This window comes from Crocodylus siamensis, chromosome 6 (genome assembly GCF_052110815.1).
Source record: "Crocodylus siamensis isolate JL-2025a chromosome 6, ASM5211081v1, whole genome shotgun sequence".
Classification (NCBI taxonomy): domain Eukaryota; kingdom Metazoa; phylum Chordata; order Crocodylia; family Crocodylidae; genus Crocodylus; species Crocodylus siamensis.
The window spans coordinates 9,967,760-9,994,898 of NC_143400.1; the positions used below are offsets into that span (position 1 = coordinate 9,967,760).

Below are 27,139 nucleotides of genomic sequence, written 5' to 3' on the forward strand. Positions count from 1 at the left end.
ATGTTTGTATGAACCGGAAATGAGTTGTAAGAGTTCCTGTTTCTGTACACGTGCCAGAAAAGAGGGGATAAAAGCCTGCTAATGATTGTACTCAGGGGCAGAGGGTTTTGATCTTTTGTCTTCTCCCTCTGACCCTATTTGCAAATATATACCTTTTGTCTCACCAACAATGTGTGCCTAAGGATTTGTTATTCAATGAGCCTCCAAAGAAAACGAACCGAGAGAGAGTTTTTTTACTTCAAGGCTGCACATGGGGCCACAGCCGAATACAAAGGGTCAGTAGCAACATCCAGGCTCCCAGCTGGCTCATGAAAAGCCAAGAATATCCTGATTTAAAACAGCAACAGGGGCTGTGGAGCAGGCTTATATAGTCCATGCCCTCTCAGGGCCTTGTTTTTTCCCAACTTCCTGTTTTGTCATTGGGCAAGGCCTGAAACTTGGACCAGACCTAAGGTAGGGTTTTCTGCCCAGTGCTTCGTGTTAATGTCCTTCAGGAGAGGGTTATGGATGGGGCTGCCTGTGAAAGGATCTGCAATGACCTTATTTTGCCCTGATCACTCTGCTCTGTCCTTCTCTGTCCTGCAGGTTGTGGGATTGTGGTCTCACAGATGCCTGCTGTGGGGATCTCGCCTCTGCTTTCAACGCCAGCCCCACCCTGTCACAGCTGGACCTGAATCATAACACTGGTCTGGGAGATGGCGGTGTGCGGCTGCTGTGTGAGGGACTGAGACATCCCAGCTGCAAGTTGCAGACACTGCGGTAAGGAGCCTGCAGCTTCCTCCGGGCACTTGCTGAGTCTCTATGAAAACATTCAACATGAGGCGATATCTTCTTCCTACTTTTGGGGGATAGTGGAATAGGTAGACTTACTTCAGACACCTGGGTCTGTGTTGCTTGGTCTCTGTTGGGTAGGGTGACTATATTATTTTTAGTGAAATCGGGGATGGGGGTAAGGCAATCTGGAACAGGGGGGCACTATTTTTGGATGGGTATAAAACACCCTCCCTAGTGTCTAGATTCTATAGCTGAAAAGCAAAGATGTCCCCAAGTCATAGAATTAAAAATGAAAATAAAAAGCATTTAAAAATCATGAAGCAACTGAATGAAAAAACAAGACTTGTGTAGCTGGAAGCCAGATGGGAAGACGTGGTAAGAGGTAGGGCTGTGCCAAATGGAAGCGTTTCATTTCGACCAGCGTTTTGATGTTTCGACAGAACAGCGTTTCGTTTCAACTTTTTTTTCGAGTCGAAACGGCTGTTCCATTTCGTCCCGTCAAAACGTTTCACCGTTTCGACGCTTTCAACGTTTCGCCCGTAGGCTATAACGGGGAAAGTCAAAACAGCCCATGGCTTCATCATTTCTGGACAGATTTGGATACAACTTACAGAAATGGTAGCCGCTTATGAGGGCATAAAGCGTGCCACGTTTCAAGAAGATAGGTGCAGGGGGTTCAGAGAAACTGCACCCCAAAAACTTGAGAGCCAAACCTGTGTCGTGTGCATGTGTGAAGCCTCAGCGGGGTCAAAACTACAGGAATGCTAGCCCCTGCTGAGGCCACAAAGCCTGCCATGTTTGAAGGAGATAGGTGCAGGGGTTTGGAGAAACTGCACCCCCAAATCCTGAAAGCAAAACTTGCCTCATTTCGTTTCAAGGCTGTTTTGACCATAACCGTTTCATTTCAATTTTGCTGTTTCGGCCTCAAAACAGGTCGAAATAGCGTTGAAACAAAACTGGTGGTGAAATCTCACACAGCCCTAGTAAGGACTTCTGTGGATCTGTCAGACAACGAATACATTATGAAATGTTTAGGGCTTCACAGTGTCACAGGGATATGGGGATGCATGGGCTTCAGGTGGTCACATCTTATCCAACCCCTAATTCAGGGCAGGATCATCCCTGTCCTAATCTTCCCATCCAAGTATTTGTCTAAACTACTCTTAAAACCATCCAAGGGAGGAGATTCCCCACACTTCCTATCTAGCAAGTCCCAATGCCTAAGCAATGCCATGGTTAGAAATTCTCACACCGAAGGCTAATCTCCTCTGAAGTAATGTAAGACTGTTCCTTCTTTCCCCATCCCTTGCAGACACAGAGGATCCTCTGTAACTACAATCATGTATGTCAGGGCTGTCCAAATTATTTGTGCTTAGATGTTGGAACTGGACCCTGGGACTTTGCACAGGCTGTATCCAAAGTGTGCAGCTTCTCAGTGGCTGGATGAGCCCATGTGGCGGAGGAGCAGCAGGTTATCAGCACAGCTGCCGGAGCCACTGTGGTGGAGCAGCTCCAGAACTGAGGGGCTGATTATTGCCACTGATTTGCACCCCCCCCCATCCTTCCCCTGCTGCTGACCTTGAATAACCACTGAAGCAGCCCCTGAAGACCCCAAATTTGGCAATTAGCAAACAGTGCAGGAGTGAGTGGTGGGGGCAATCACCCCTTGGGTTCCAGAGCCATGCAACGCCATGGGTTATATTTGAAACCTTCCTGTACTGCTCATGGCCCATTGATCTGCCACCTGGAAACCCCTAATGTAGGTGACGCTGGTTGCCAAATCTTCCCTCAGTCTTCTCTTTCCCAGACCCCGAAGTCCCCTTTCTCCCTGCCTTCCTTTGTACTTTTTCCTCAACAACAATTTTGCACTGGTGTTAGCCCCATGATGTTGTAAATGGTCCCCTCAAGGATGTACCAGAGCAGATTTTAGAATGAGTGAGGGTTTGCAACTGTAAATGTTCAAGTGAAAGATTTGGGAAGGAGTGGATCCTCAGAAGTCCAGTCCTGTTGGCTTGGTGTGGCTGTAACAGGGCTGTTGTGATATGGGTCCTCTGGGAGCTGAGGGATTCAATCTGTGACCCGTGTTTCTAAAAGCACAATCGTGGGTGTTCTGCATGTGCGGATCCATCGTGTTTACCTGAATCCTAGATGACTTCAACTTTTAAGACAACTCCTCAACAATTAGATTCTATATATAGGAATTTAATTGATTAGTTATGGTTTTTCATGTGTAGAAACTAATTATTGGTGGGTCATATTAAATCCTCCCCCATCCCCAAATGCCTACAGTGGGAAAAGAAGCAGCATGGGAGCATGCAGAGGGGGCCAGGTGGCTTGGTGGGACAGGTTCGCCCCTTCTTCCCCCACTTGTGCCAGCACTACCTACCCCTGCCTCCTGTCACCCTCTGTATCTGTGCCCCCTGGAACCTGCCTTCTGTGGTACTTATATACCTGTTTCTTGTACCCCCTGCCACCTGCCCTCTTCAGCCTCTGATCCCACCTGTGCCCTCCAGCCTCAGAGAGAATTAATGCTTTTTTCTTTCTCATTTACCCCGCAAAGGCTGAGCCTTCACCAACTAAATGCAAAAACAAAGGAAGAGCTGGAGGCTGTAAAAGGAATAAAGCCTGATCTGGTCACAGAGGAACTGAAATGGCATGTTTTTGATTGGTGAGAAATCTCCCTGCACTGGCTGTCCTGCCACTACCTGGAGGAGAAGGGAGAGGAGCAGGAAGCACCTGCCACGTTTCATCTGCTCAGCCGTCAGCGCCAGGGACTCCAGCAGCAGCGCACAAGTCGGGTGAAGATGGCCAGGGCCAATCTCCTATATGTGAGGAGAGACTGATGAGTAGGAGCTGGGTTTGCTCCATGTTTGGGCTGATGTTGTGGGGGACTTGGCTTCAGGGGTGGGAGTGGGGTGTAGAGCAGCAGGTCTGAGGGGCTGAGGCCCCGGGGATTGGGAGCTGTGAGCTCCTGACGGGTCTGGGTACCAGTTCCTTTCTGCTTCTCTGGGTGGAGAAGAGGCCCCCAAAGCCCCTCTTTGGAGCCTGTGGGAAGTTTCCAGTCTGTCACGTAGCTGTCCTTGGCACTTGAGTATCCCCAAGGTGTTTGCAGTGTCACGTGCTTCCGCAGCCACAGAGCTGGTGTTTTCTGTCTCCGTCCCCAGCATTTCACTTTACCTGGTGTGTGCTTGTGTTGGTTTTGCTAGACTCCAATAAAGATCCTGCATCCAGAAACTGTCTTGTACTTTGGGGGCTCTCATTCTTGCTACAGTCAGCATATTCCCTTAAGCACAGAGGTGGAAACTTCCCAGAATTTCCCCCTACCCAGAAGAGCCATCCCAGCCCACACAGCTCCAACCCTCTTGGGGTGCTCTGCCTCGCCTGTGAAGCAAGGCTGCTGGTTCTCAGTCCTAGCAGGCAGGTGGCTCTGGCAAGAAAGGATATTGCCTCTTGCATGATTCCTGAAATGCCACAGCTATAACATCCATCTGGCATTACAGTAAATTGCTTAATTACATTATGCCTATTATTGACGTGCCCACTTCACATACACAAGAGTATGTGTATGGGAGGGGTGTATCTCTGTGTTTGAACGCGTGTTTTATGCATGTGTCTGGACAGAGAGTTTATGTGAGCAAAAGGCTCTGTCCATGTATATATGATTATAGAGTTGGAGACGGGGTGAGGCACAGGGGTCTGCACAGGTGGGTGAGAAGAAGATTGATTCATGTCAGTCTGAACTGCTACACCCGGTGTCTGGAAATAAACATTATACAGAAATACTGGCAAATTCCAGGTAGCTCCTTTCTCCTCTCTGCAAATGGAAGCAAGATGTGGTGGCCGAAGGAGTGAACTATACAAGAGTTGCAGCACTGTCTGGTGGACGAAGGGGCTCTTTATGAGTGCATTTCTATTTGCAGGCACGGTTCTTTGGGTGAATCTGGTATCTTTTTATTAGACCAACTTAATTTGCTCTAATAAAAGATATCAGATTCATCCAAAGAACCTTGTCTGCCTGTGTCCTTAGACCACCATGGCTACAACCTACGCCCCTGGCACGCTTCTGTTTGCAGCTAACAAATCCATGGACGCAAAGGTTTAATTCGTGGTGACCCAAGCTAGACTACGTTGGGATGAGTTTTACTTTAAAACACCAGGAAGACTTTTAAACTGTCAGGAAAACCCACGTGTGCAAACTGTAATGCCTTTGAAATTCAAGAAAGGGCAAATTTTGTCACATGTACAAGCACATTTAGAGACTGAAGATGACAGCAGGGGAACTGGATAGACAAAGATACAAGTGTGCTCAGGCACTGTGGTGGGTGATGATTGTGTTACAACTGTTGTGAAGGGAGACTGATCACCTGGGCATTTCTGCAAGCAGAAATAAGAGCTCCATGGGCCTAGAGAAGTGCTGCTATGTCTACAGTGCTGGGTAGGTGACAAAAGTAGCAGCATAAGGGAACACTCACAGTACAACACACCTGCATTACAACTCAGTGAATATATCATGTCCATTAGAGAAGGGGTTGGAATGAGACCCAGAATGCTCATATTTGATGGCAGGTTTGGCTTGGGCAGAAAGAGAATCGGTCTTTCTCTTGCACTCATCCAATCTGGCATCAAGCAATCTTCATTCATAAACCCGGGACAGACATAGAGATTTTCTCTCCATCATATGACCTGACAGGTGAGATGAAAGCTTCTCAGCAGTGGCCTTCAGGTGTGCCAGTCCTCAGACCCTCGCTGTGTGCGTGATGGATCAGGTGCCCCACAACCCAAGTTCCAGAGGCAGGAAACAGCAGTCGCTTCTGTCTCCCCGGGTTCCCAGCATGTGCGCACACCCATGCATACCTGCTTCCTCTTTTTATACTTTCACTTTTGGAGCTTCTTGGTCACAGGCATTGATTATCTATCAAGCTTATTTTTTTACCATATGTACAAGGTGCATGAAAATTACTGCAATTGTCATCTGAACATTTAATTTATAGCATCGTACTTCGGTCTTGGGCTTAGACTTGCTCAAAACCTCAGCATGACTCAAAATCTCATGCTACACTTCCTTCCTTGATGCCCGTGTTCAGATGGCATCGTATTTCCAGATATGCCTTTTAACCTAGTCACAAGGCCAGTGGGCCGCTGGAGGTTTGAGAGTGAACTAATTACCTCTGAATGAACCAACCACATTTTACGATTCAGTTTCAGTATCGTAAGGATGGTTTTCTGGCAATCTTTGCGGTTGTCTGCTACACCAACCTAATCATTCACTTCTGTGCCACCTGCATTATAATGTTTTAGATTGTTTCTGTTATGTCTATCAAAGGGTGATTTGGAAAACCACATCCTCTTGCAGCTTGCTTACTGACAGGGGTTACAAATAGGTTACAAAATGTTGTCTTCAGAGATAAACCACATAGCACAGATAGCCTCACTTGATAGGGGTGAATCTTGGTTTGCCACTTATTAATTTGCAAGGCAGACTTCCACCAGCCATCCCAGGCAAAGTATGACAACCTTTGGAATTTGGAAATCCAACGGACTAGAAGTTGTGATGAGTTCCTCATTTTAGTCCTTCTGTTGTCCATACCCCCATGTGGCTCTATCTAAAGCCTCTACATTCCCCCATCCAGCAGTAAAGCCGTATAGCCAATTATGCCTTCTGCAAGCGTCTCATATTGGGCCCAGGGAATGTATGGCCCCGGGATGCCTACAGAGCATTTCTTGTGGCAGTCCATGCAGACAGGGGTCCCGGGGCATTAACTGTGTTTCTTTTAGCTGTACCCCTCCAGCACAGTGAGTGCCAGCTGCACCAATCTGGATTGGATTATGACCACAGCAACACCACCATCACTCTTCATGTCTTGTTTTTAAGCTTTAGAGGTTTGTGAGAGGAGAACTCAAAGCTCCTCTTTGCATTCTTTGTTTTTGACTTGAGTCATCAAACTTTTAGTGCAGCAGGCAAGCAGGCACTAAAAATAGAGGGTAGGACCCCAATGGTTAGGATTACCACAATAGGGTGAAAGGCCAAAGTAAATATGTGAATGGCAGTAGGTGACCAGCAGAACCATGTCTCCCACTACCAATGCTGTGCAGCATCCTGAACATCATGCAATGCAGATACAATAGCATTTGCAGACTTTTGAATTATAATTGAAGTTTGCTTAGCTGTTTCTTGAACTTCTCGCACTTTTCGCTCTAGGCCTGGACCCCGAATAGTGCGAAGAAGATCATCTGGTGGCATCCGTTCCCGCACATCTTTTAAATCACTTTTATCAAACACCTCATATCCTCAAAAGGCTGACTGCCAGTGCATGGGTCTTTGAGTATAGTTAAAATCACATCCTACCATTTTCACAACTTGACAAATATGCAGTTGAGAAACATTACATCACCATTTTTTTCTTTGACGATTGCCATGGAAGTTATAGTGAGCCGTGTTTATGCACCTTCTCAGTTGGAGTATGCACCAACAGGGGGGTTTTCCTTCAGTATTTAGCCAAATTGTATCCAGTAAATTTTTCAGTCACTTGAATCAGGAGAGGCAGGCTTGACTTTCAATTTGATGCTAACGCCTACACAGAGTTACACCTTGGTCCACAATCAGTTTCCCAAACACGACCCAGTAAGTTAGCATCATATGCCACATTTCAATACCAATGGGACTCTCTGGAAAGTGGCAAATACATGTCAACCAGGCTTATAAAGAAGATTACACATATTACCACACAGCAAATGCCATTTTACCAAACAGTGTCTTTAATCTGAAACTCTCACATAAGCTGCCACTTTTTACCTCAAGGATTAAGACATCTTTCTAAATCAAGTTGGATGGAGGTGGCCTGGTCTGGGATCCACAGCCAAGTGTAATTTTCAGGCTCACTATTCCTCAGCATTTCATATAAGCTAAGGGCCGCATGCAACGGCATGCTTAGCACAGATTTTATTTAGATCATAGTAAGCATTCCCATACGGTATTAAAAGCTAGAACATGTTCAGAGGAATTGCATAAAAAGGCTTACGATGCTCTCCCACCCTGTATACTTCATAAGAAGTGCTGGTGACTGGGTTTCTATCACTGACAGAGAGCAAAAGGAGGTGTGGGGAGCCAAGCCCACAAGTGGATGTTGTCCTTTCTGCTGGATCCCACTGGTGGCAGATAAATGCTCCCATGCAGTCCTGGGCCTACGACTCACAACCAGTGGATTGTGGATCATAGTCCTGGGACCACAAATTGCTTATGTTATCTCCATGGAGCAGCTGGACAAAAGCAGGGAGCAGTTGGAAAATAATTGGACAATAGCAATTACCTCTGTCTTAAGAATAGGGAAATGTTAGAAAGCAGCAAGACTGTGGCACAAATGAGACCCCCCCCCACAAAGTGCAAGGCAGTTTCTGGATGCGGGTTCTTTATTGGACTCCAACAAAATGGACACAAATATACACCAAGGAAACTGCACTGCTGGGGACAGTGACAGAAAACACCAGCTCTATGGCCGTGGAAGCATGTGACACTGCAAACACCCTGGGGATACACAAGTGCCAGGGACAGCTACGCCGCAGACTGGAAACTCCCCATGGGCTCCAAAGAGCGGCTTTGAGGGCTTCTTCTCCATCCACAGAAGCAGAAAGGAACAGGTACCCAGACCCCTCAGGAGCCCACAGCTCCCCATCCCCAGGGACTGAGCCCCTCAGCCCTGCTGCTCTCTACCCGCCCCCACCCCCATCCCCAAAACCAACTGCCCCACAAAAATCAGATCAAACATGAAGCAAGCACAGTTTCTACTCATGAGTCTCTCCCACCCACAGGAGATTGGCCCTGGCCATCTTCACCCAAATCCTACCACACTGGCTGTACATTGCTGCGGGACTCCCTGGCAATGATGGTGCCCAGCTTGAGTGCCAGATGGTCCCAGCTCCTCCCCTTCTCCTCCAGCTACTGGCCAGGCAGCTGGTGCAGGAGGATTTTCTACCAATCTGCACTGTCGTCGAACACGTCCATTTCCAATTGCTCTATGACCAGACCAGGCTTCATTCCTTTCACAGCCTCCAGCTCTTGCTTTGTTTCTGCATTTAGTTCATGAAGGCTCAACCTTTGGGGGAAAATGAGAAAGAAAAAAGCATTAATTGTCTTTTGGGTATCGCCATGTAGAAGCCATGGACCCCGGGATACCGCACACCACTGGGGTCTGCGCTGGGATAGGCCTTGTCCTGCAGCAGCCCCAGCACAGAGCAGACCCCCCTGTGACAGGCCCTGCACAGAGAGAACAGAAGTGCGGCCCTTGCTAATAAGAGCCCCCACCCCGGTGCCAGCTGAAGCCTGCAGCGTCCCTGTCATTCCCACCCCTGCTGCTGCTCCCACCACCCCCAGCTGCTTTGCACTGAGAGGAAAGGGGAGGACAAAGACTGGGTTTTGGTCTGGAGCTTTTTCCTTCTCCCCACCCCACTGCCCTGGCGAGCTCTGTCCAGAGCACAGCACATGCAGGTGGGACCGTGTAGCCCTCACCCGGGTGCTGAGCCTTTCCCCACACAGGCTGCTCTGCTGCTTTCCCTGGGGCTGCTCCATGTGCAGAGGGGGTGGGAGATGCAGTCTCACTAATCATCTCTGCTGGGAAGCAATATCATCTAAACCCTCCTTGCTGTGTCCTACAGCACCTCCTTGCAAGCTGTAGAAGCAAGTTTCCAGCAGCTGCTGTACTCCTGCAGCATCGGGCAGAAAATGCCTCTGGATTGGAGCTGGGGAGGTCAGGATCCACCCCAGCTGCAAGCACAGCAGTGGCATCTAACTGACCCTTGTGTTTGTTGTACAGCCAGGTCAAGGAAGGATGCTGGGACGGCTGTTCACAAAAAACAAAATAAAACAAACCCCAAAGCAGGAGCCAGAGCTGTGGGTCAGAGGATGGGGCTGCTTTAAGGATGTGGGGGTGAAGAGCTCACTGGCCAACTTCATAATGACACCAAGTTATGGGGAAGCGTGGTCACGCCTGAAGAGAGGCTGCAGTTACAGGCAGACCTAGACAGGCTGGCAAATTGGGCCAACTGAAACCTGATGAAGTTCAACGTTCAGAAATGTAAAATGCTCCACCTCAAGACGAGCAGCCCCCAGCACACCTACAGGCTTGGCGGCACCGAACTGACCAGCACCATGAATGAAAGGGACCTGGAGGTAATAACAGTTCACAGTATGACTATGAGGCGGCAGTGCAATGCTGTAGCCAGTAGAGCAAATAATACTCCGGCATGCATCAATCGATGCACCTCCACCAAAACCAAGGAGGTGATTCTTCTGCTCTACTCAGCACTGGTGAGACCACAGCTGGAGGACTGAGTCCAGTTCTGGGCACCGCACTTTAACAAGGATGTGGACAAGCTTGAGCGAGTGCAAAGAAGAGCCACCCGTATGATCACAGGCTTACACGGCAAGCCATGTGAGGAAAGGCTGAGGGATCTGGGACTCTTCAGCCTGAAGAAAAGAAGGCTGAGAGGGGACCTAGTAGCCACTTACTGTTACACTAGGGGAGGACATTAAGTTAGACTCGGTGAGCAATTGTTTACCAGGGCACCCTTGGGGAAAAACAGGAGTAATGGCCACAACCTCCTGAAAGATCAATTCAGGCTCAACATGAAGAAAAACTTTTTCACAGTCAGGGTGTCCAGACTCTGGAATAAGCTCCCTCCAGAGGTGGTGCAATCACCTACCCTGGAAATCTTCAAGAGGAGATTGGACGGTCACCTTGCTGGGGTCACCTGACCCTCGGTTATCTTTCCTGCTTGGTGCAGGGGGCTGGACTCGATGATCTTCCAAGGTCCCTTCCAGCCCATTACAAACTATGAATCTATGAGAGGGTGTCAGCAATGTAACACATCCACCAAGGGAGGCTTCCTTGCTCCTTGGCACCCAGAGATGTTTCAGATTAACGGACTTAACATCTATTTTATTCTAATCCAATATGAGATTGGTTTCCCCATTCATGGTTGGGAAAGAAACCCCCTGTCTTGGATTCAAGTAGGAGATGGAGGGTGTCAGGGTCGAGTGCAGGAGGTGGCTGTTGCAGCTCTGGCTTTGGCTCCAAGTTCAGGTCAAGGCCACAGTTACGCAGACACAAGGGTGGCAGGAGGGAGGTGTTGGCACTGCAGAGTGGGAGGAAGGCTGCACAAGGGGAGAAGTGGGGAAGGAAGTGGGGAGCCTTTCCCACCAAGCCACCTGCCCAGCTCTGTATGCCCCCGTGCTGGTGCTTTTCCAACTGTAGCTTTGGGGGGGGGGAAGCATTTAACATAACCCCCTGACAACTAGATTCTATTGGAAGGAGGGGCATTGGGGAGGGGGGCACATGCCCCCCCCCCCAGAGATCAGCTGCTGCCAACAACAAATTGTAACAAATGTATAGCATTTCAATATATAGAATCTCATCATAGAAATAATAGAAACCATGGAAATTAGAGGCTGGAAGGGACCTCAGAAGATCATCAAGTTCACCCCCGCCCTTGCCTGCTCTGAGCAGGAATACTGCTGAGATCAAATTATCCCTGCAACATGAACAAAGGAGGATCCCAGCAAGGGGCTAAGGGGCAATCTTAAAACCGATGTCATCTTTGATTTGAGCAAATTTGGCAGATCCTCAAATGCAGAACACCCATGGGTGTCATAGATGTTAGGGCTGGAAGGGACCTCCTGAGATAATTGGGTCCAGGTCCCTGCCCAAGTGGCAGGAAGTCAACTAGGGCCAGATGACCCCAGCAAGGTGAGCATCCAGGAGTTTCTTGAATGTATCCAGAGTAGGTGTTTGCACCACTTCAGGGGGAGTCTATAGTTGTTTCATAGTTTGTAGGGTCGGAAGGGACCTGAGCAGATCATCAAGTCTGACCCCCTGCCATCGGCAGGAAAGAGTACTGGGGTCAAACGATCCCAGCTAGGTGTCTATCTAGCCTCTTTTTGAAGACCCCCAGGGTAAGAGTGAGCACCGCTTCCCTTGGAAGTTGGGTCCAGCTCCTAGCTGCCCTGATAGTGAAGTAGCGCCTCCTGATATCTAGCCTGAATCTACTCTCCGCCAACTTATGGCCATTATTCCTTGTTACCCCTGGTAGCGCTCGGGGGAACAGGGACTGTCCTGTTCCCTGCTGGTCCCCCTTGGCAAGTTTGTAGATGGCCACCAGATCCCCTCTCAGCCTTCTCTTGTAGAGGCTAAACAGGTTTGGGTCTCGTAGCCTCTCTTCATAGGGCCTGCCCTACTGCCCCCTGATCATGCGAGTGGCCCTCCTCTGGACCCTCTCCATGTTGTCCACATCCCTCCTGAAGTGCGGTGCCCAGAACTGGACGCAGTACTCTAGCTGTGGCCTGACCAGTGCCGCATAGAGGGGGAGGATCACCTCCTTGGATCTGCTCGAGATGCATCTGTGGATGCATGACAAGGTGTGGTTGGCCTTCCTGACCATGTCCCCACACTGTTGGCCCATGTTCATTTGGGAATCGATAATGACTCCAAGATCCTTTTCTGCCTCTATGCTGATGAGAAGGGAGTTCCCCAGCCTGTAGGCATGCTGCTGGTTCTTTCTCCCTAGGTGCAGTACCCTACACTTGTCAGTGTTGAATCCCATCCTGTTCTCATCTGCCCACCCCTGTAACCTGTCCAGATCCAATTGCAGCCTGTCCCTCTCCTCCAGCGTGCCCACTTTTCCCCACATCTTAGTAACATCTGCGAATTTGAACAAGGTGCTTTTTACCCCCTCATCCAAATTACTGATGAAGATGTTGAATAGTGCAGGCCTGAGGACCGAGCCCTGGGGGACCCCACTGCCCGCATCCCTCCAGATCGAAAATGACCTGTCCACCACCACTCTCTGGGTGCAGCCCTCCAGGTGACCCATCTGACTGTGTAGGCATTGACACCACAATCTCCTAATTTTTTAACGAGAATGGGGTGAGAGACAATGTTGAAGGCCTTCCTAAAGTCCAGAAAGACTACGTCCACCGCAACACCTGCATCCAAGGATTTTGTGACCTGGTCGAAGAAGGCCACCAGGTTGGTCTGACAGGACCTGCCTCAAATAAACCCATGTTGGTTACCCCTAAGCATACACTCCCCTGCTTCCCTCTCACAGATGTGCACCTGGATAATTTTCTCAAAGAGCTTCCCCAGGACTGAGATAAGACTAACAGGCCTATAATTTCCTGGGTCCTCCTTCCTCCCTTTTTTGAAAATGGGGACCACATTGCCCCTTTTCCAGTCCTCTGGCACCTCACCAGAGCACCATGAGTGCTCGTAAAGCTGTGCCAGGGGTCCTGCATTGACCTCTGCTAATTCCCTCAGCACTCGGGGGTGGAGATCATCAGGACCTGGTGATTTGAACATGTCTGGATCCCAGTGGGGGGGATGACCTGGTCCCTGCTCAAAAAAATGGAGGTAAAGTTTGTGACCATTAGACCTTGTCTTCCTTTGGGGTGCCCTGGTAAGCAAACGCTCTCCCAGTTCCTAGTGCACCCACTGCCATGTCCATACAGGCCACCAGCAAGTCTCCCCTGAGCTTTCTCTTCTCCAGGCTGAAGAGTCCCATTCCTCTCAGCCTCTCCTCAGAAGGCCTGCTCTCTTGACCTCTAATTATATGCGTGGCTGTCCTTTGGACAGCTCAAGTATTATCTCAATATTCATGTTGAGACCAGAAGCCTGCTCTGAACCATTTGAGACAGAATTACCAATTACAGTCTAGGTCCGGATCAGAGCTCTTCCATTTCAGAAGGGTTAGCATCAGGGCAGCTGGTGCAAACATGATTAATATAGACATGAGTTAAGTCCATCAGACCTAGTACAGCTCTTTCTCTATGCTCCACTAGCACACAGGGGCTGAAGTTTGATTTTTTTCCCAAAACACAGAGACTCCCTGTTCGTGGAGAAATCCCTGGATGTCATATACCTCGGATTAATGCCACAGCAAAGGGTGGCAGAGAGCTCTGATGGCTTGCACTATTCATCCTGACACACTGCCACAGTAAGCACCTTGCACACTCCCACAGCCCACTGTTAGGACCTCAGCCTCTACCCCAGATAACACTCTCCTTCTTTCCCTTCCACTCTGCGGGACCTAGGAGGATGCTGGCCCCCAACACTAGGGTGACCTTTCATCCAGGTTTGTCTGGGACAGTCTTGGATTTCATAGGCCATGCTGGTGTCTTGGCCAGCTGGTGAGAATTGAAGCAGAAGTCCCAGGTTGGCAGCACCCGCCCCCCGCACATGCCCTGCCTGCCTCCTCCTGAGCAGCAGCTGGAGGAAGGTAGGTAGGTTGGACTGCATCATCCTGCATGGGGTGGGGGTTGGCTGGGGTGGGGCAGGGGAGGGGGCTGGGGCTCAGGTACGTGACTCAGAGGAACTGAGATGACCACCTGCTGGCAGAAATCTCATGCCCTGCTGCTGCAAGTGCTGCTGAGGCCTGAGCTATGTACAGCGGTCCCAGGTGGGTGCGCTCAGTGGGGGAGAGATGCTGTGTGGCTGTGCAGTGTTGGATGGCAGAGCCTAAGGGGAACCACACAGTAGCTCCTTCGAGCAGGGCTCGGCCCCTGCTCATGGAGCATGGACCCTGAACACGGACCTCTGTGGTGTCCCACCCCACCCCACCCCAATCCAACAGCCCTGGGGGTGCAGCTGTCTCTGTGTATGCTAATGTGTGTGTGCATGCAGGGTGGAGGATGCAGAGGCCCAGGTGTGTGTGTATGTGTGTGTGGGGGGGGGGGGGTACCCCCCATCCAAGGTTTTCCTACTCTCATCCATGTTTTACTAAATATAATATAGCCACGCTGCCCAACAAGGATCCAGAGACAGAGACATAGACCCAGGAATCTGCAGTCAGTCGACCTATTCCACTATTCCAAACAGTAGGAAGAAGATATCTCCCAACACTGAACATTTTCCAGAGACACCCTAGTGAGTGCCAGGAGGAAGTTGCATGCTCCTTACCGCAGTGTCTGCAACTTGCAGCTGGGATGTCTCAATCCCTCACACAGCAGCTGCACGCCACCATCGCCCAGACCCTTATTATAACTCAGGTCCAGCAGTGTCAGGCTGGGGCTGGTCTTGAGAGCAGAGGTGAGATCCTGACAGCAGGCAACTGTGAGACGGCAACTCTGCAGCCTGCAGGAGAGAGAAGCATAAAGCAGTGTGACCAGGGCGTGAATGAGGCCATCACAGATGCTGTGACAGGTAGCATCCCCCCGGCATCTTCTGAAGAACTTTAACATGAAGAATCAGGCAAAAGTTCCTACCTACGGTCTGGTCTAAATTTCAGGGCTTGTCCAATGATCAACCAAGGGAGACGCATAGGAAAATGGGGAAAATCAAACCCTTGAGGGGGCATGGACTATGTTGCCACACCCTGCTCCACAGCCCCTATCACTATTTTAAATCATGAATTTTTGTGGTTCCTCACGGACCAGCTGGGATCTTGGCTGCTGTCTTTGGCCACTTTGTATTCAGCCCTGGCCTCACATGGAGCCTCCTGGGAATGAGGATGAGGCCTTTCCCAGCCACAGATGCAGAACCTGGATCCATGCTCCTCATGTCCTACCCAAGTCTGAATGTTTCCCCCAGCACTACACATGCCCTGAAGCAAGGTCCTGCCCTCGTATGGAGCTCCCTGGAATACAAAGGTGAGGCTACCCACTACAGCCACCATGGAGAGACATGGTGGGTGTTACTAGAAAGATCCCGAGACAGTTCAAAGGTACTGGTGATAGCTTATTTAGGAATCATAGAGGGCATGAAAGTGGGAGCAAACATTAAATACCATGGAGCAGAAGATAAGAAAGGACAGTCTAAATTCTCAGTGCAAAGTGTTTTGCTTGGAGGAAGAAAGACAACGAGGAGGAATTTTAGCTTTTTAGAAAGAAACAAGATCTAAAATTCACTACATCCTTTATTACATGCATACATGACAATTGACACTGGTTCTACTGTAGTGGCAGAAGTCTTCAGCAAGTATTTCTTTTTTGCCATTGAAATGAAGCTGGAGACTTTATTTGTGTCACAAATGATGATGAACTACTGAATATTGCCAAGAGGAGGTTAAGCAGCATCATTCCAACTATACACGTTTTTACATCACTAGGGTTAGATACATCCAAAGTGTTTTTGCATGATGTGGCCAGGGTTCGTTCTGCATCACTGAGGCTACGCATACCACTCAGGCTACACACATTCGCATACATCTCATCTTGTAGATGGTCTCTGAAAAGACTATGGCAAATATTATGAAATAGTATTTTCTCCCTGATGATTGTAGGTAGCCAAGGGCTGTTAGACAAAGAGGGAGGAGGACGATCCTTTAATGGGTTCCCAGGATTTTATCTGCTCTCCTGGGCAAAGAACAAAGTTGAGGGCTGTTCCATGTGGCAGAGCCTCCTACTCATGAATCCAAATGGAAATGAACTCTGTTAAATGAGACACAAAGCAATAAGCCAGCTCACTTGTGGCTTTAGGAGCCAGTCTTACTTCAGCTTTCCTCAGTAATTTGCATCCCTCCATGGCCCTGAGTGAGAAGACCAGAAGCCACAGAGCCTGGGGCAGTGCAGTTCTCTCACAGCTATGTCTGCAGGCATGTGTGTGTGTGCATGTGTGGTATCCCCATCATGGATTTAACTAAAAATAGTATGGTCACCCTACCCAAAAAGACTCAGAGAGACAGACTCAGGTGTCTACTGTCAGCTGACCTATTCCACTATCCCTGACATTTGGAGAGACACATCTCTTCATGTTGAAGGTTTTCCATAGAGACCCTAGTGAGTGCTCAGAGGAAGCTGCATGCTCCTTACCCCAGTGTCTGCAACTTGCAGCTGGGATGTCTCAGTCCCTGGCACAGCTGTTGCATGCTGCCATCCCCCAGACCCCTGTTATAACTCAAGTCCAGCACTGTGAGGCTGGGGCTGGTGCTGAGAGCAGCAGCAAGATCCTCACAGCAGGCATGCGTCAGACGGCACCACTGCAACCTGTAGAAGAGACAAATACAGAGCAGAGTGATCAGGGCATGAATACGGTGATCACAGATACTGTGACAGGCAACCCCATCCCCCAGCCTCTCCTGAAAGACATTAACATGAAGGACCAGGCAGAAAGATCCAAGTTTCAGGTCTTGCCCAATGGCAAACCAAGGGAGACCCATAGAAGGCTGCAGAAAATCAAGACCTGGAGAGGGGATGGACTATGTGAGCCTGTTGGGGTGGCCTGCTCCACAGCCACTGTTGCTGTTTTAAATCACAAACACAGGTGACTGGTAGGAGGGGCAGGGGGGGCACATGCCCCACCCTGAGATTGGCCACTGCCAATGCCAGCTTCTGTGGGCAGTCACCACTCACCCTCCCCCGCCATGCACACTTTCCCTGATTCTCCTCTTGTTGCCAGCATACTTGTAGAAACCCTTCTTGTTACCCTTCACATCCCTTGCTAGCTGCAACTCCAGTTGGCCTTTCTGATTTCACCCCTGCATGCCTGAGCAATGCTCTTATATTTTCCCATGCAGAACCTGGACCCATGCTCTTCATGCCCTACCCAAGTCTAAATGTTTCCCCAAGCACTACACGTGTCCTGAAGCAGGGTCCTGCTCTCATATGGAGCTTCCTGGAGTACAAGGGTGAGGCTGCACCACTACAGACACCATGTGCTGGACATGACTCTCGCATGACCTCCCCATATATATCTCTGCATGCCATCCTCCACCACTAAACATGCACTAAAACTAGCATCACTTTACAAAAAACAAAGGGAAGCAACCACTGCATGGGACAGAAAACGGCCAGCGGATCCCTTGTGAGGGAGAGTGAGAAGTCCACACCACCCAGGAACAGGGAGCACACAAAAGAACAATGTAGATGATGAGGGGTTGCTGAACTCTCAGCTTCTCCATATCACTGCAGAGATCAGACATAAGGCACCAGCTTTTCCCTTTCCCTCTCCCCTACCATACTTGTGATGGTGTCCAATTGACCTCCTGGTACAACACATCAGTAAACCCAGTGTAACCAGCCAATGTGTTCAGGCAGAGAGGTGCTACTTTTTTGCACAGGTCACCAATCCCTTATGAAGTAAGAAAAAGTTTATATCAATACATTTAATGTACAAGCACAACTATTAAAAGCCACTATTTATTTGGACATCAAAGTAAATTATGGCATGCCTGCCCTCTCTCATTCCCTGCTTGCCCAGTGCGGTTTTCTTTGCTGTGTAAACTGAAGTTAGAGGGGTGTTCTTGGTAGCTGTGTTGGTCCAAGACAAAAAGACATACAAAAAACTAGAACTCTTGGCCCCAAAATGATACCTTTTGTTAGACCAACTAGGAAATGGCAAGAAAATTGTCCTTTTCTGTAAGCTTTCAGGATCAAATTCCCTTTGTCAGGCTCTGGGAAAAGTATAGATGGTACAAGATGGTAAAAAGTCCCCATAGGTACCAAATACATTTCATTTTTGCACAGAGGGAGCTGGAGATGGAAGGCTGTCCCTCTGGGTCCATGAGAGTGTCTTTGTGAGCTGTGCTGAATAGCTCTTTGAGTCTGAATCGTTTCAGGGCTGCTCCCAAATCAACAGCTGGAGCAAGATGCAAACTCTTACCCTTCAGCATGGCTGGCACCTTGGCCTGTGGTGCAAACATATAACATACAGTCACTGGGCAAGTCTCAGCCCTGACACAGCTCTTTCACTCTGCTCTGCTAACATAAAAAAATGTTATTTTTCCAGGAAAATAGAGGATTGCCTGTCTATGGAGGAAATCCTGCATGTCACAGACTGGCCTTAATGCAGATGCCCTAAAAGGCTCTGGGCATTGCAGTCTCCCATGAACATGGGCAGGCACTGCACGGCCTCAGCAGCTCCCAGCTGTCATAACATCCCTTGAGGATGCGACCAGCTGCCTTGAGGGAGAACAGCCTGGCATTTGGGAGTGGATGCAACAATGAAGCCAAACCTCTGCCTCCAGGCTCATGCATCTCTTAATAATTCATTGTACTGATACAGCACTTTTCCTGCACAAATCACAAGATTCAGGAAAAAGGAGGAAACCTTCATTGTACCCATGTTGCAGATGAGAAGTCATAGAGAAGTGGGGCTGGAAGGGACCTCCAGAGGTCACCTAGACCAACCCCCAACCAGAGGCAGGATCATCCCTATCCAAATCATCCCATACAACATAGTCTAAACTCCACATAAGACTACCCTCAGCCCTGACACAACACAGACCTAACACCCTAGCCTGCCATAAGGAAAGCAGGGGAACCAGAGGAAACAACTTCCTGCTTCAATAAAACATTGAAAATACATGATAAAAAGGTCCCATGTAGAGGTGATGCCCCTGCTCCAAAGGAAGGCAAACCCTCTACAGTCCATACCAATCTGACCGTGGGGTAAAATTTCCTCCTGATGCTAAATATGGTGATCAGTCTGACCTTGAGTGGAGGGGAGAGACCCCCTAGCCAGAAAACTTTGACTTTGCTGCAAGCAAGAGAATCAGCACACCCCAGTTGAAATCCCCAGCCACAGCTGTAGCCAACACCCCATGTCCCTAGGAAGGCCTAAAAACACCCTGAAACATAGAGCAGAAAGAAAGAAGTTGGAGGTAGGAGCAAGCAGCAAAGCCCAGAAGCATGGGAAATACCCATGGTAAAAAATAGGCATAGACACAATTGCATCATCCCTGACCAGCGGCTGTCCACCCTCTTCCTGAACACCTCCAGTGATGGAGCGTCCACAGCTTCCCTAGGTGTCTACTCCACTGCCTCGCTGTTCTCACAGTGAAGAAGCATTTCTGGATATCCAATCTATATTCGCTTTGCTGCAACTTTAGGACATTGCTCCATGTCCTCTCTGCAGCAAGAGAGAAAAGGTGCATTCCCTCATCTCCATGGCGGCCCTTCAGAGAGTTGAAGTCTACTATCATGGTCCCTTTTGAGCACCTGTTCTGCAAGCTGAAGAGAAAACTGGGGAAAAGTGACTTGCCTCCTGGTCAGAGGAAGGGTGAGATCTTCCGGATGGCAGCCCAGGTCTCTGTCTCCCAGGCCAGGGCTTTCAACCTATTTCATCCCTGCACACCCTGCTTCAGGCTCCCACAGAACTGAGCAGGCTACTTCTCTCCACCATGGCCCCCTGCTATCTCTTCAAACCCACATGTACCCCCCCAAACCTCTGAATAGACTCACAACCTACCCAGGCAGGCTATGCAGACATGAGCTTGCTCTGCCCACAGCACCTCCACAACAGGAGCAGCAGCAGAGCCGTGTTCGCAGAGCAGCACCAGAGCTAACGAGCACTGTGACGCAGGAGTGCTGATGAGCAGGTCTGTAGCGCTGCAGTGAAGCCATACATCTGAGGCACTTACACAGCCTGTTTTTAAGGCCTGTGCACCAGGCTGCACTCTCCCTGTTCCCATGCGCCTGGGAAGTTCATTTGCTCCCAATACAGATGGACGTGGAGGTGTTGGGAGTGGGCCCGGCTTTGGTTGCACTCAGCACTTCCACTGTCCCAAATCAGGACACCAGGCATGCCTCTCCCCCAAACCAAGCACATCACATCACAGATGTTATGGTGGAAGCTCGGTCCTCCTTACCGCAGTGTCTGCAACTTGCAGCTGGGATGTCTCAGCCCCTCGCACAGCAGCCGCATGCCACCATCCCCCAGACCAAGGTTACCACCCAGGTCCAGCTCTGTCAGGCTGGGGCTGGTGCTGAGAGCAGTGGCAAGATCCTCACAGCAGGCATCTGTGAGAGGCCAGCACTGCAACCTGTAGGAGAAAGAAGCACAGAGGAGAGAGATCGGAGCATGAACCGGGCAGCTGCTCTCACAGACGCCCTGCCTCCCATTTCCCTCCATGGCCAAACAGCATGGAAAATAGGACAGAAGTCCCTCCTCCTGTCCTGCCTCAGGATCCACCCCTGGGCCGAGGAGAAACCAGAGCTTCCTGTCCAGCCCCAATGTCTGTTGCTGCACCTGTGCCAGTCAGCCCTGGAAAGGGCCCAGCCCCAACCCTCTGCTTCTGGCCAGTAAGGAACGGGTGGGGAGCAAATGCTCCCTTCCTAAGCCCCACTACTACCCAACTGCAAGGCAGCACATGTATCAGTGCTGCCCGTTTAGCTCCATACGAACCAGGTGGCTTCATCCCCGCCCAGCCCCGGAACAGCAGGCTAATCGGGGCCACCCCTGGTGACCAGTTCTGGCCTAAGCCAGAGCTCAGCTGCCCACTGTCCTGGGCTGCTACTCCAATTAACAAGGAGTCCCATTCCCCCCCCCCCCCCCCCATGCTGGGGAAAACCCTGTCCTGGATTGGAGCAAATATGTTAAACACAAGATAAAATGTCCCAGCTGCACCACTGCGCAGATGTCTCCAGTTTGCATTTGGGGCATTTCAGGACTACATGCAGCAGCTTAAGTCCCGGTTCATCCCCCAGTCCCAGGTCTGTCCCTGGCACACCCATGCTCCAGATGCACTGCACTGCCCTTCCCCTCCTCTGCATGAGGGAGGGGAACTGGGATCCATCACAGGTGCCTGGGGTGGCCCTGGCTTTACTGAACCGTGAGTCATGCCAGTGCAGGCAGGTGGGTGCAGGTCCTGAGCTAGTGATGTGGGAACTGGAGGGGCACTGGGCTCTGAGCTCCTCCTTGCTGCTTCACAGAGCAGGTGTCTTGCACCTGCCCCTTGCAGACTCCTGCCCCTCCAGCACATTACATGGAGGAGAGCCCGGAGGAAGCTGCGTGCTCCTTACCGCAGTGTCTGTAACTTGCAACTGGAACATCTCAGTCCCTTGCACAGCAGCTGCACGCCGCCATCCCCCAGACCAGTGTTACCAGTCAGGTCCAGCAGCGTCAGGCTGGGGCTGGTGCTGAGAGCAGCGGCAAGATCCCCACAGCAGGTGGTTGTGAGACGGCACCACCGCAACCTGTGGAGCGAGAAGTGCAGAGGAGAGAGATTAGGGGCCCACCAGACTCTTCCCCCACCAGTCAGCAGGAAGAATGGGACAGAAGTCTCACTTCACCCTGCCCCAAGACGGCTCTTCTCTAATCTGGGGCATGGTGTAGGGCATATGTTGCTTTCACCACCAAAGGGAACAGAATAAATTCTCTCCTTCCAAGTAATGGCCTAGGGGAAGGCTCAATAAGTTCCTTTGGAAGGAATTTCTACCTTCAACATACAAGCAATATCCATTCCTAAAGCCCAACCCTGTCTTCTCATATCAAGAGAGGAGCCCATGAGGCAGTGCAGAGGGAAAAGCTCTGATACCACAGTTTCTCCATATGCAGCAAATCCAGAATGGAGGCCAGAGAGGTGACTACACTTCCTAGAACTGACTCTGTCCTTGGTCCCCGGGTGGATTACAGAAGACGGACAAAGCCCAGTTTCTCCCAGTGGCGAACAAGAGCAGCACGAGACCAGCTCTCTGCTGTCTGCTCCTTCTGCAGCTGTCCCTGGCTGATCCAGGAGCAGGGCACAGTGAAGCCTCAGAGATGTTCCTGCCCCACTCCAGCTGCAGGCTGTGCCTGTGTGTGGTGCCAGGGTCAGGAGGTGACAGTGTCAGTGGTGCACAGCTTCATCCTGCCACTGCTGACTCCCTGCCCCACCCCCACCCCTGTCCCCAATTGCCCTGAGTGGGGGCTAGAAGGAGGAACCGGTGCACCACTGCTGCTATCCCTGTCCAAGCCCATCACCCTGTACTACCACTCCCCACAGCCCCTGCCTGGATGGGGCAGCACTGACTGAGGGGGCAGGACTGGCTGCAGGTGCCCTGCCCCGCACCACCCCCAGGGCAGCCAGGGACAGGGGCAGTGGTATCTGCAGGATACAGAAACCCCCACCCTTGCAGATGCTCCCTGCCTGGTTATCCAATGTCTCCCAGTAACCTGTTGGCCCCAGCCATGTCTCTTGCCCATTCCCATATGGTGTGAGGGATGATATGCCACAGCTGGACCCACCCAAGGTAGATGCAATTCTATTAACCTTGCTGCCCTCAGGATAGAAACTGGGTAACACCTGCATATCTGCAAGCCATGATCCAGAGGCAGCAATAGAGTCACTTCAACACTGCAAGCAGGACACTCACAGCTGGTCACAATCTGCACTTGGGTTGCCCACTACATGAACTGGATTTTTGTCTGGAGTGGCCCCTCTTAGTACAGCAGCACTTGGGCAGGATGAGAAATCCAAGAGGCACACTTCCCTATCCTCCACCTCTTCCACACCCTCCCGAGAAAGGAAAACCAGAGGTTCAAAAGCAAAAGGGAGAAACACTACCAAAAGTAAAAGCAACATGCTGGCTCCTCAGTCTCTTCCTTTCTGAACACGGAGCACGTTTTCAGCATCACCCCAGGCATGCATCAACCAGGACATGAAGGAGAGACCTCTTCCCTCACACCTTGGACAGGTGGACCCTCTGAACACAAGAAGCTCCTAAGGGCTCCACAGAACTCATTATGGGCATTAAAGCCAAGGATGGGCTATGTCTGCCTTTCCCCCCATTACCTTCTGCTCTGGCTCATGTCCCTCCAGCCCCAGCCTGGCTGGGACCTGCCCCCACTTCTCCTAGCCAGGCTGAGGTGGGCCCAGGCTGGGGCCATGCTGCTTCTGACAGCCCCAAAAGAGCAGAGCTGCAGCAGAAGGTAAGGGGTAGGGGGTGGGCAGAGAATCAGGAGCAGGCTGTCCTCCTGCAACCTGGGCTGGCAAAGTGTCCCCCTGCAACCTGGGCTGGCAAAGTGTCCCCCTGCAACCTGGGCTGGCAGAAGGAAGAACACCCAGGTGGGATTTACCTGATTCAGCCACATATCCCAGTGGATAAATTCTGTTTCTAACTCTGCAAACTCCATAGGCGGAGGCAGAATCTGCAGCTCAGATAAAAGACCCAGCCATCCCCTCTGGGGATGTATTTTCCAAAGGACAAACAGAAGACAGAGCAGAGGAAAGTCCAGCACAAGCAGAACATCGGGGAGAACTCAGAGAACCTCTCTTTAATACCTGGAGCCCTGCCGAGGGCCCACAGCTTTGCTGTTCTACATCACTCTGCGGAAAACAGGGAAACCCACAGGGGATGTCTGCGCTGTGGCAGAGCCCTGCTGCAGCTGGGCCGTTACTGAGCATGATCTGTCCACCTGCCCCTGCTGACACACCCCAAGCTGGGAGCCGTGCCCCTCAAGCTACTCCAGAGTCATGCCCAGGTACGCTGCAAACGGGTGGAATGGCCCTGTTGCCACCGCACTAGCAAATTCCAGGGTCTGGGATACATTGCAGGAGGAGGTGGTGAGGTGCGCTCGGGGACAGCTCTGCTGTGGCTTTGGTGTAGACTTGCACCAAATTCCAAAATGCTGAGAAACACTCTATGACTCTGGTTGCTTTGCAACACTTTGAAGGTGTAACGCATGAGGAGACCAAGCTAACAAGCCAGCCTGCTCTATCAGTGCTGTGCCGCTTCCTGCAGCAGTCACCAAGAGCTTAAACATTAGACAGAAATATAATTTCTAAAAATGAATCTGAATTATGAGCGCAGCCGTATCTAACAAAGGCTAATCCACCAGGCATGAAACGGTACTCCATCTACAGTAAGAATTAGGGGCATAAACACCATTTTCCCAAGGCAAGAGCAGATTCCCTTGTGTTGCAGGGAGCAAGCCCTGCATGTCACAGAACAGGCCATAATACAGCTGCCCAAAATCGTGTCTGGAGGAAGCGCTCCCAGGAATGGATGAGGGAGCATGAGAACAGCACTGCAGTGCCTCAGCAATCCCCAGCTCCTTCTACCCGACACGCTCATATCGTACTTGTTTTCTGAATAAGGAGGCATATTCTGGCAGGTTGCTTTCCCCTCCCTTCCTGTGTCTTTCATTGTAAACCACCGCCACATTGCCAGGGCCCAGTTAGAGATCTGCATCAGACTGCACTGTCCCTGCTTCCCCGCAGCTCCCCCAGTCACTGAGGTGCGCTGGGCCTCTGGACAAGCCAAGGTGCAGGGGCATGTGTCTGGGGTGGGCCTGGCTTTACTGACATTTTTGAGCGAGCCTGTGCAGGGACCCAGCAGAACTAGGATTTCCAGGCAAAGCAGGTGACATTAGGGGACCCCTGGCAGACTCTTTTCCTTTGCTGTGTAAGTCAGGAGAGCTGAAGAGTTTATTTAATGATATATTTGCTCTGCACCAGGGTGTTGTGAGCTGTAGCTGGAGCTGATGTGCAATGGACCCAGGGAAGACTACAGTGAAACGGCACCTCACTAGCGATCCCCAGATGCTGGAAGGGGGAGAGATAGGAAAAGGCAAGTGCTAGGACTTGGGGGATACCTCTTCTGCAGCCAGAGCTGGAGGCTAGAGCCTGCTGCTGATTCCCTGAGCTGCTCTGTGCTGAATCCAGGCTCCTCAGGGCTGCATCCTGCTCCAGGCAATCTCGCCCTGGGCGGTTCTTAGATCCAAGCAAATAGGCCTTAGCCTCTGATTTCCACCTCACCCTGGCTTCCTATCACTCGTGCAAGCTGTGTGCCCCTTACCGCAGTGTCTGTAACTTGCAGGTGGGGTATTTCAGTCCCTTGCACAGCAGCCGCACGCCGCAAACTCCCAAACCACCATTACCACTCAGGTCCAGCTGCATCAGGCTGGGGCTGGTGCTGAGAACAGTGGCGAGATCCCCACAGCAGGCATCGGTGAGCTTGCAATCCCTCAGCCTGCAGGAGAGAAAAACACAGAGAGAGATCAAGGAATGAACCGGGCCAGCACAGGTGCCCACCAGCACCCTCATTACAAATCAGCAAGGACCACTGGACAGAAGTCCCAACCCCCGCCCTACCCCAGGATCCACCCCTTGGCCAAGGAGAAACCAGGGCTTCCTGCTCAGCCCCAATGTCTGCCCTGCACCTGTGGCCAGTCAGCACCGAAGCTGTGTGGCCCTCTGCCTCCTCCCGCACAGGGTAGACTTGCTGAGCTGGTTAGCGAGGGATTGCTAGATTCTGCTGAGGACTCAGCATCTAAACCAGACATCCAAAGACAAGTGTCCCTCTTTCTTGACTTATCCTCCTAGCCAAAATCAAATACCAGGGCTGGGCAAGGCTTCGGACAGAGCTTTGGATCCAGAGAAGCTTCAGACACGTTTAAAGTATGGAGCCGCACGTCTGGATTGAAGCACTGACTTTGCTGGTCTTTCCAAAGTGGTTCAGAGCTTCCGGACCACTTTGGGAAAGGTTCAGAGCCGCTTTGGAGATCCGGCCATAGGGTATAATGGGAAATCAGTGAAATTGGAAAAAAGGAACTGTAGTCTCTGCTGAAAGCATGAAGTCTGCCAAGTTTCAAGAAAATCGGCGCAGGGGCTTGGGGGGAATTCCACCCCAAATTCTTGAATGCAAAACTCATGTCATGCCAATGTGTTACACCACAGGGGGGTGAAAACTGCAGGGCTGGTAGCTCTTGCTGAGGCCACAAAGCCTGCCAAATTTCAAGAAGATCAGTGCAGGGGTTTGGGGGGAACTGCACTTCAAGCTGCAGACAAGCAAAACTCGTGCCATGGGTGACCCTGCGTGTGTTAAGGTGCAGCGGGGGTGACAGCTGCAGGGATGGTGGCCCCTGCTGAGGCTATGAATCCTGCCAGCTGTTGAGGAGATTGGTGCAGCGGGGTCCTGGGGCCCTGCACCTCTAGCTGCTGACAGACAAAACTCGTGACATGGGTGCTTGTGCAACTGTGTCTGTCTCGGGACCTGGGAGACACTACTGGAAGCCTGGCTGCTAAGCTACTGTGTTACCAGTTACCAATCAATCACGATTCACTCAGGGACCAGATCAATGCTCAGTACCTAGCTAATGTAACCAGTTAATTACCATCAGTTAACATGCACAAAAGCAGAGGCTCAGGAGAGGAAATAATCGATACAGACAATCAACTGCCCCAAGACAGAGACAGTCAGCTGCACAAGCACCCATGGCACGAGTTTTGCCTGTCAGCAGCTAGAGGTGCAGGGCCCCAGGACCCCGCTGCACCGATCTCCTCCACAGCTGGCAGGTCCCACGGCAGGGGCCACCACCCCTGCAGCTTTCACCCCGCTGCACCTTAACACACACAGGGTCACCTAAGTCACCAGTTTTGCTTGTCCGCAGCTTGAGGTGCAGTTCTCCCCAAACCCCTGCACTGATCTTCTTGAAACTTGGCACATGTCATGCTCTCAGCAGGGGCTACCACGCCTGAAAGTTTCATCCAAATCAGACAGAAAACAACAAAGTTATAGATATGTCGTTGATTCCCCATTATACCCAATGGCTGGATCTCCAAGGTGGCTCCGAAGCTTCGGAGCCACTTCAGCCAGATCGAAGCAGAAACCCGGTCCTGAGCTCCGGATCAGCTCTCTGGCATCCAAAGTGGTCAGATCCAAAGCCGGATTGGATCGCTCCCA

At 50.9% G+C, this 27,139-nt stretch overlaps 2 protein-coding genes across 2 annotated transcripts in view; one reads left to right on the forward strand and one right to left on the reverse strand.

The window, feature by feature from the left end:
• Window positions 1-3,980, forward strand: part of LOC149860944 (NACHT, LRR and PYD domains-containing protein 12-like) — a 38,806-nt gene extending 34,826 nt beyond the window's left edge. Inside the window, exons 8-9 of the mRNA XM_090053706.1 lie at window positions 586-759; window positions 3,335-3,980. Of these exons, the coding sequence (XP_089909832.1) occupies window positions 586-759; window positions 3,335-3,446 (286 nt within the window). The 3' untranslated portion in view covers window positions 3,447-3,980. The remainder of the gene's footprint in view (window positions 1-585; window positions 760-3,334) is intronic.
• A 4,547-nt stretch (window positions 3,981-8,527) lies between these two features.
• Window positions 8,528-27,139, reverse strand: part of LOC149860945 (NACHT, LRR and PYD domains-containing protein 12-like) — a 44,222-nt gene continuing 25,610 nt past the window's right edge. The window contains exons 6-11 of the mRNA XM_090053635.1: window positions 25,253-25,426; window positions 21,497-21,670; window positions 20,344-20,517; window positions 16,568-16,741; window positions 14,718-14,891; window positions 8,528-8,864 (exon numbers count right to left, since the gene is read on the reverse strand). Coding sequence (XP_089909761.1) covers window positions 8,741-8,864; window positions 14,718-14,891; window positions 16,568-16,741; window positions 20,344-20,517; window positions 21,497-21,670; window positions 25,253-25,426 — 994 coding nt within the window. The 3' untranslated portion in view covers window positions 8,528-8,740. The remainder of the gene's footprint in view (window positions 8,865-14,717; window positions 14,892-16,567; window positions 16,742-20,343; window positions 20,518-21,496; window positions 21,671-25,252; window positions 25,427-27,139) is intronic.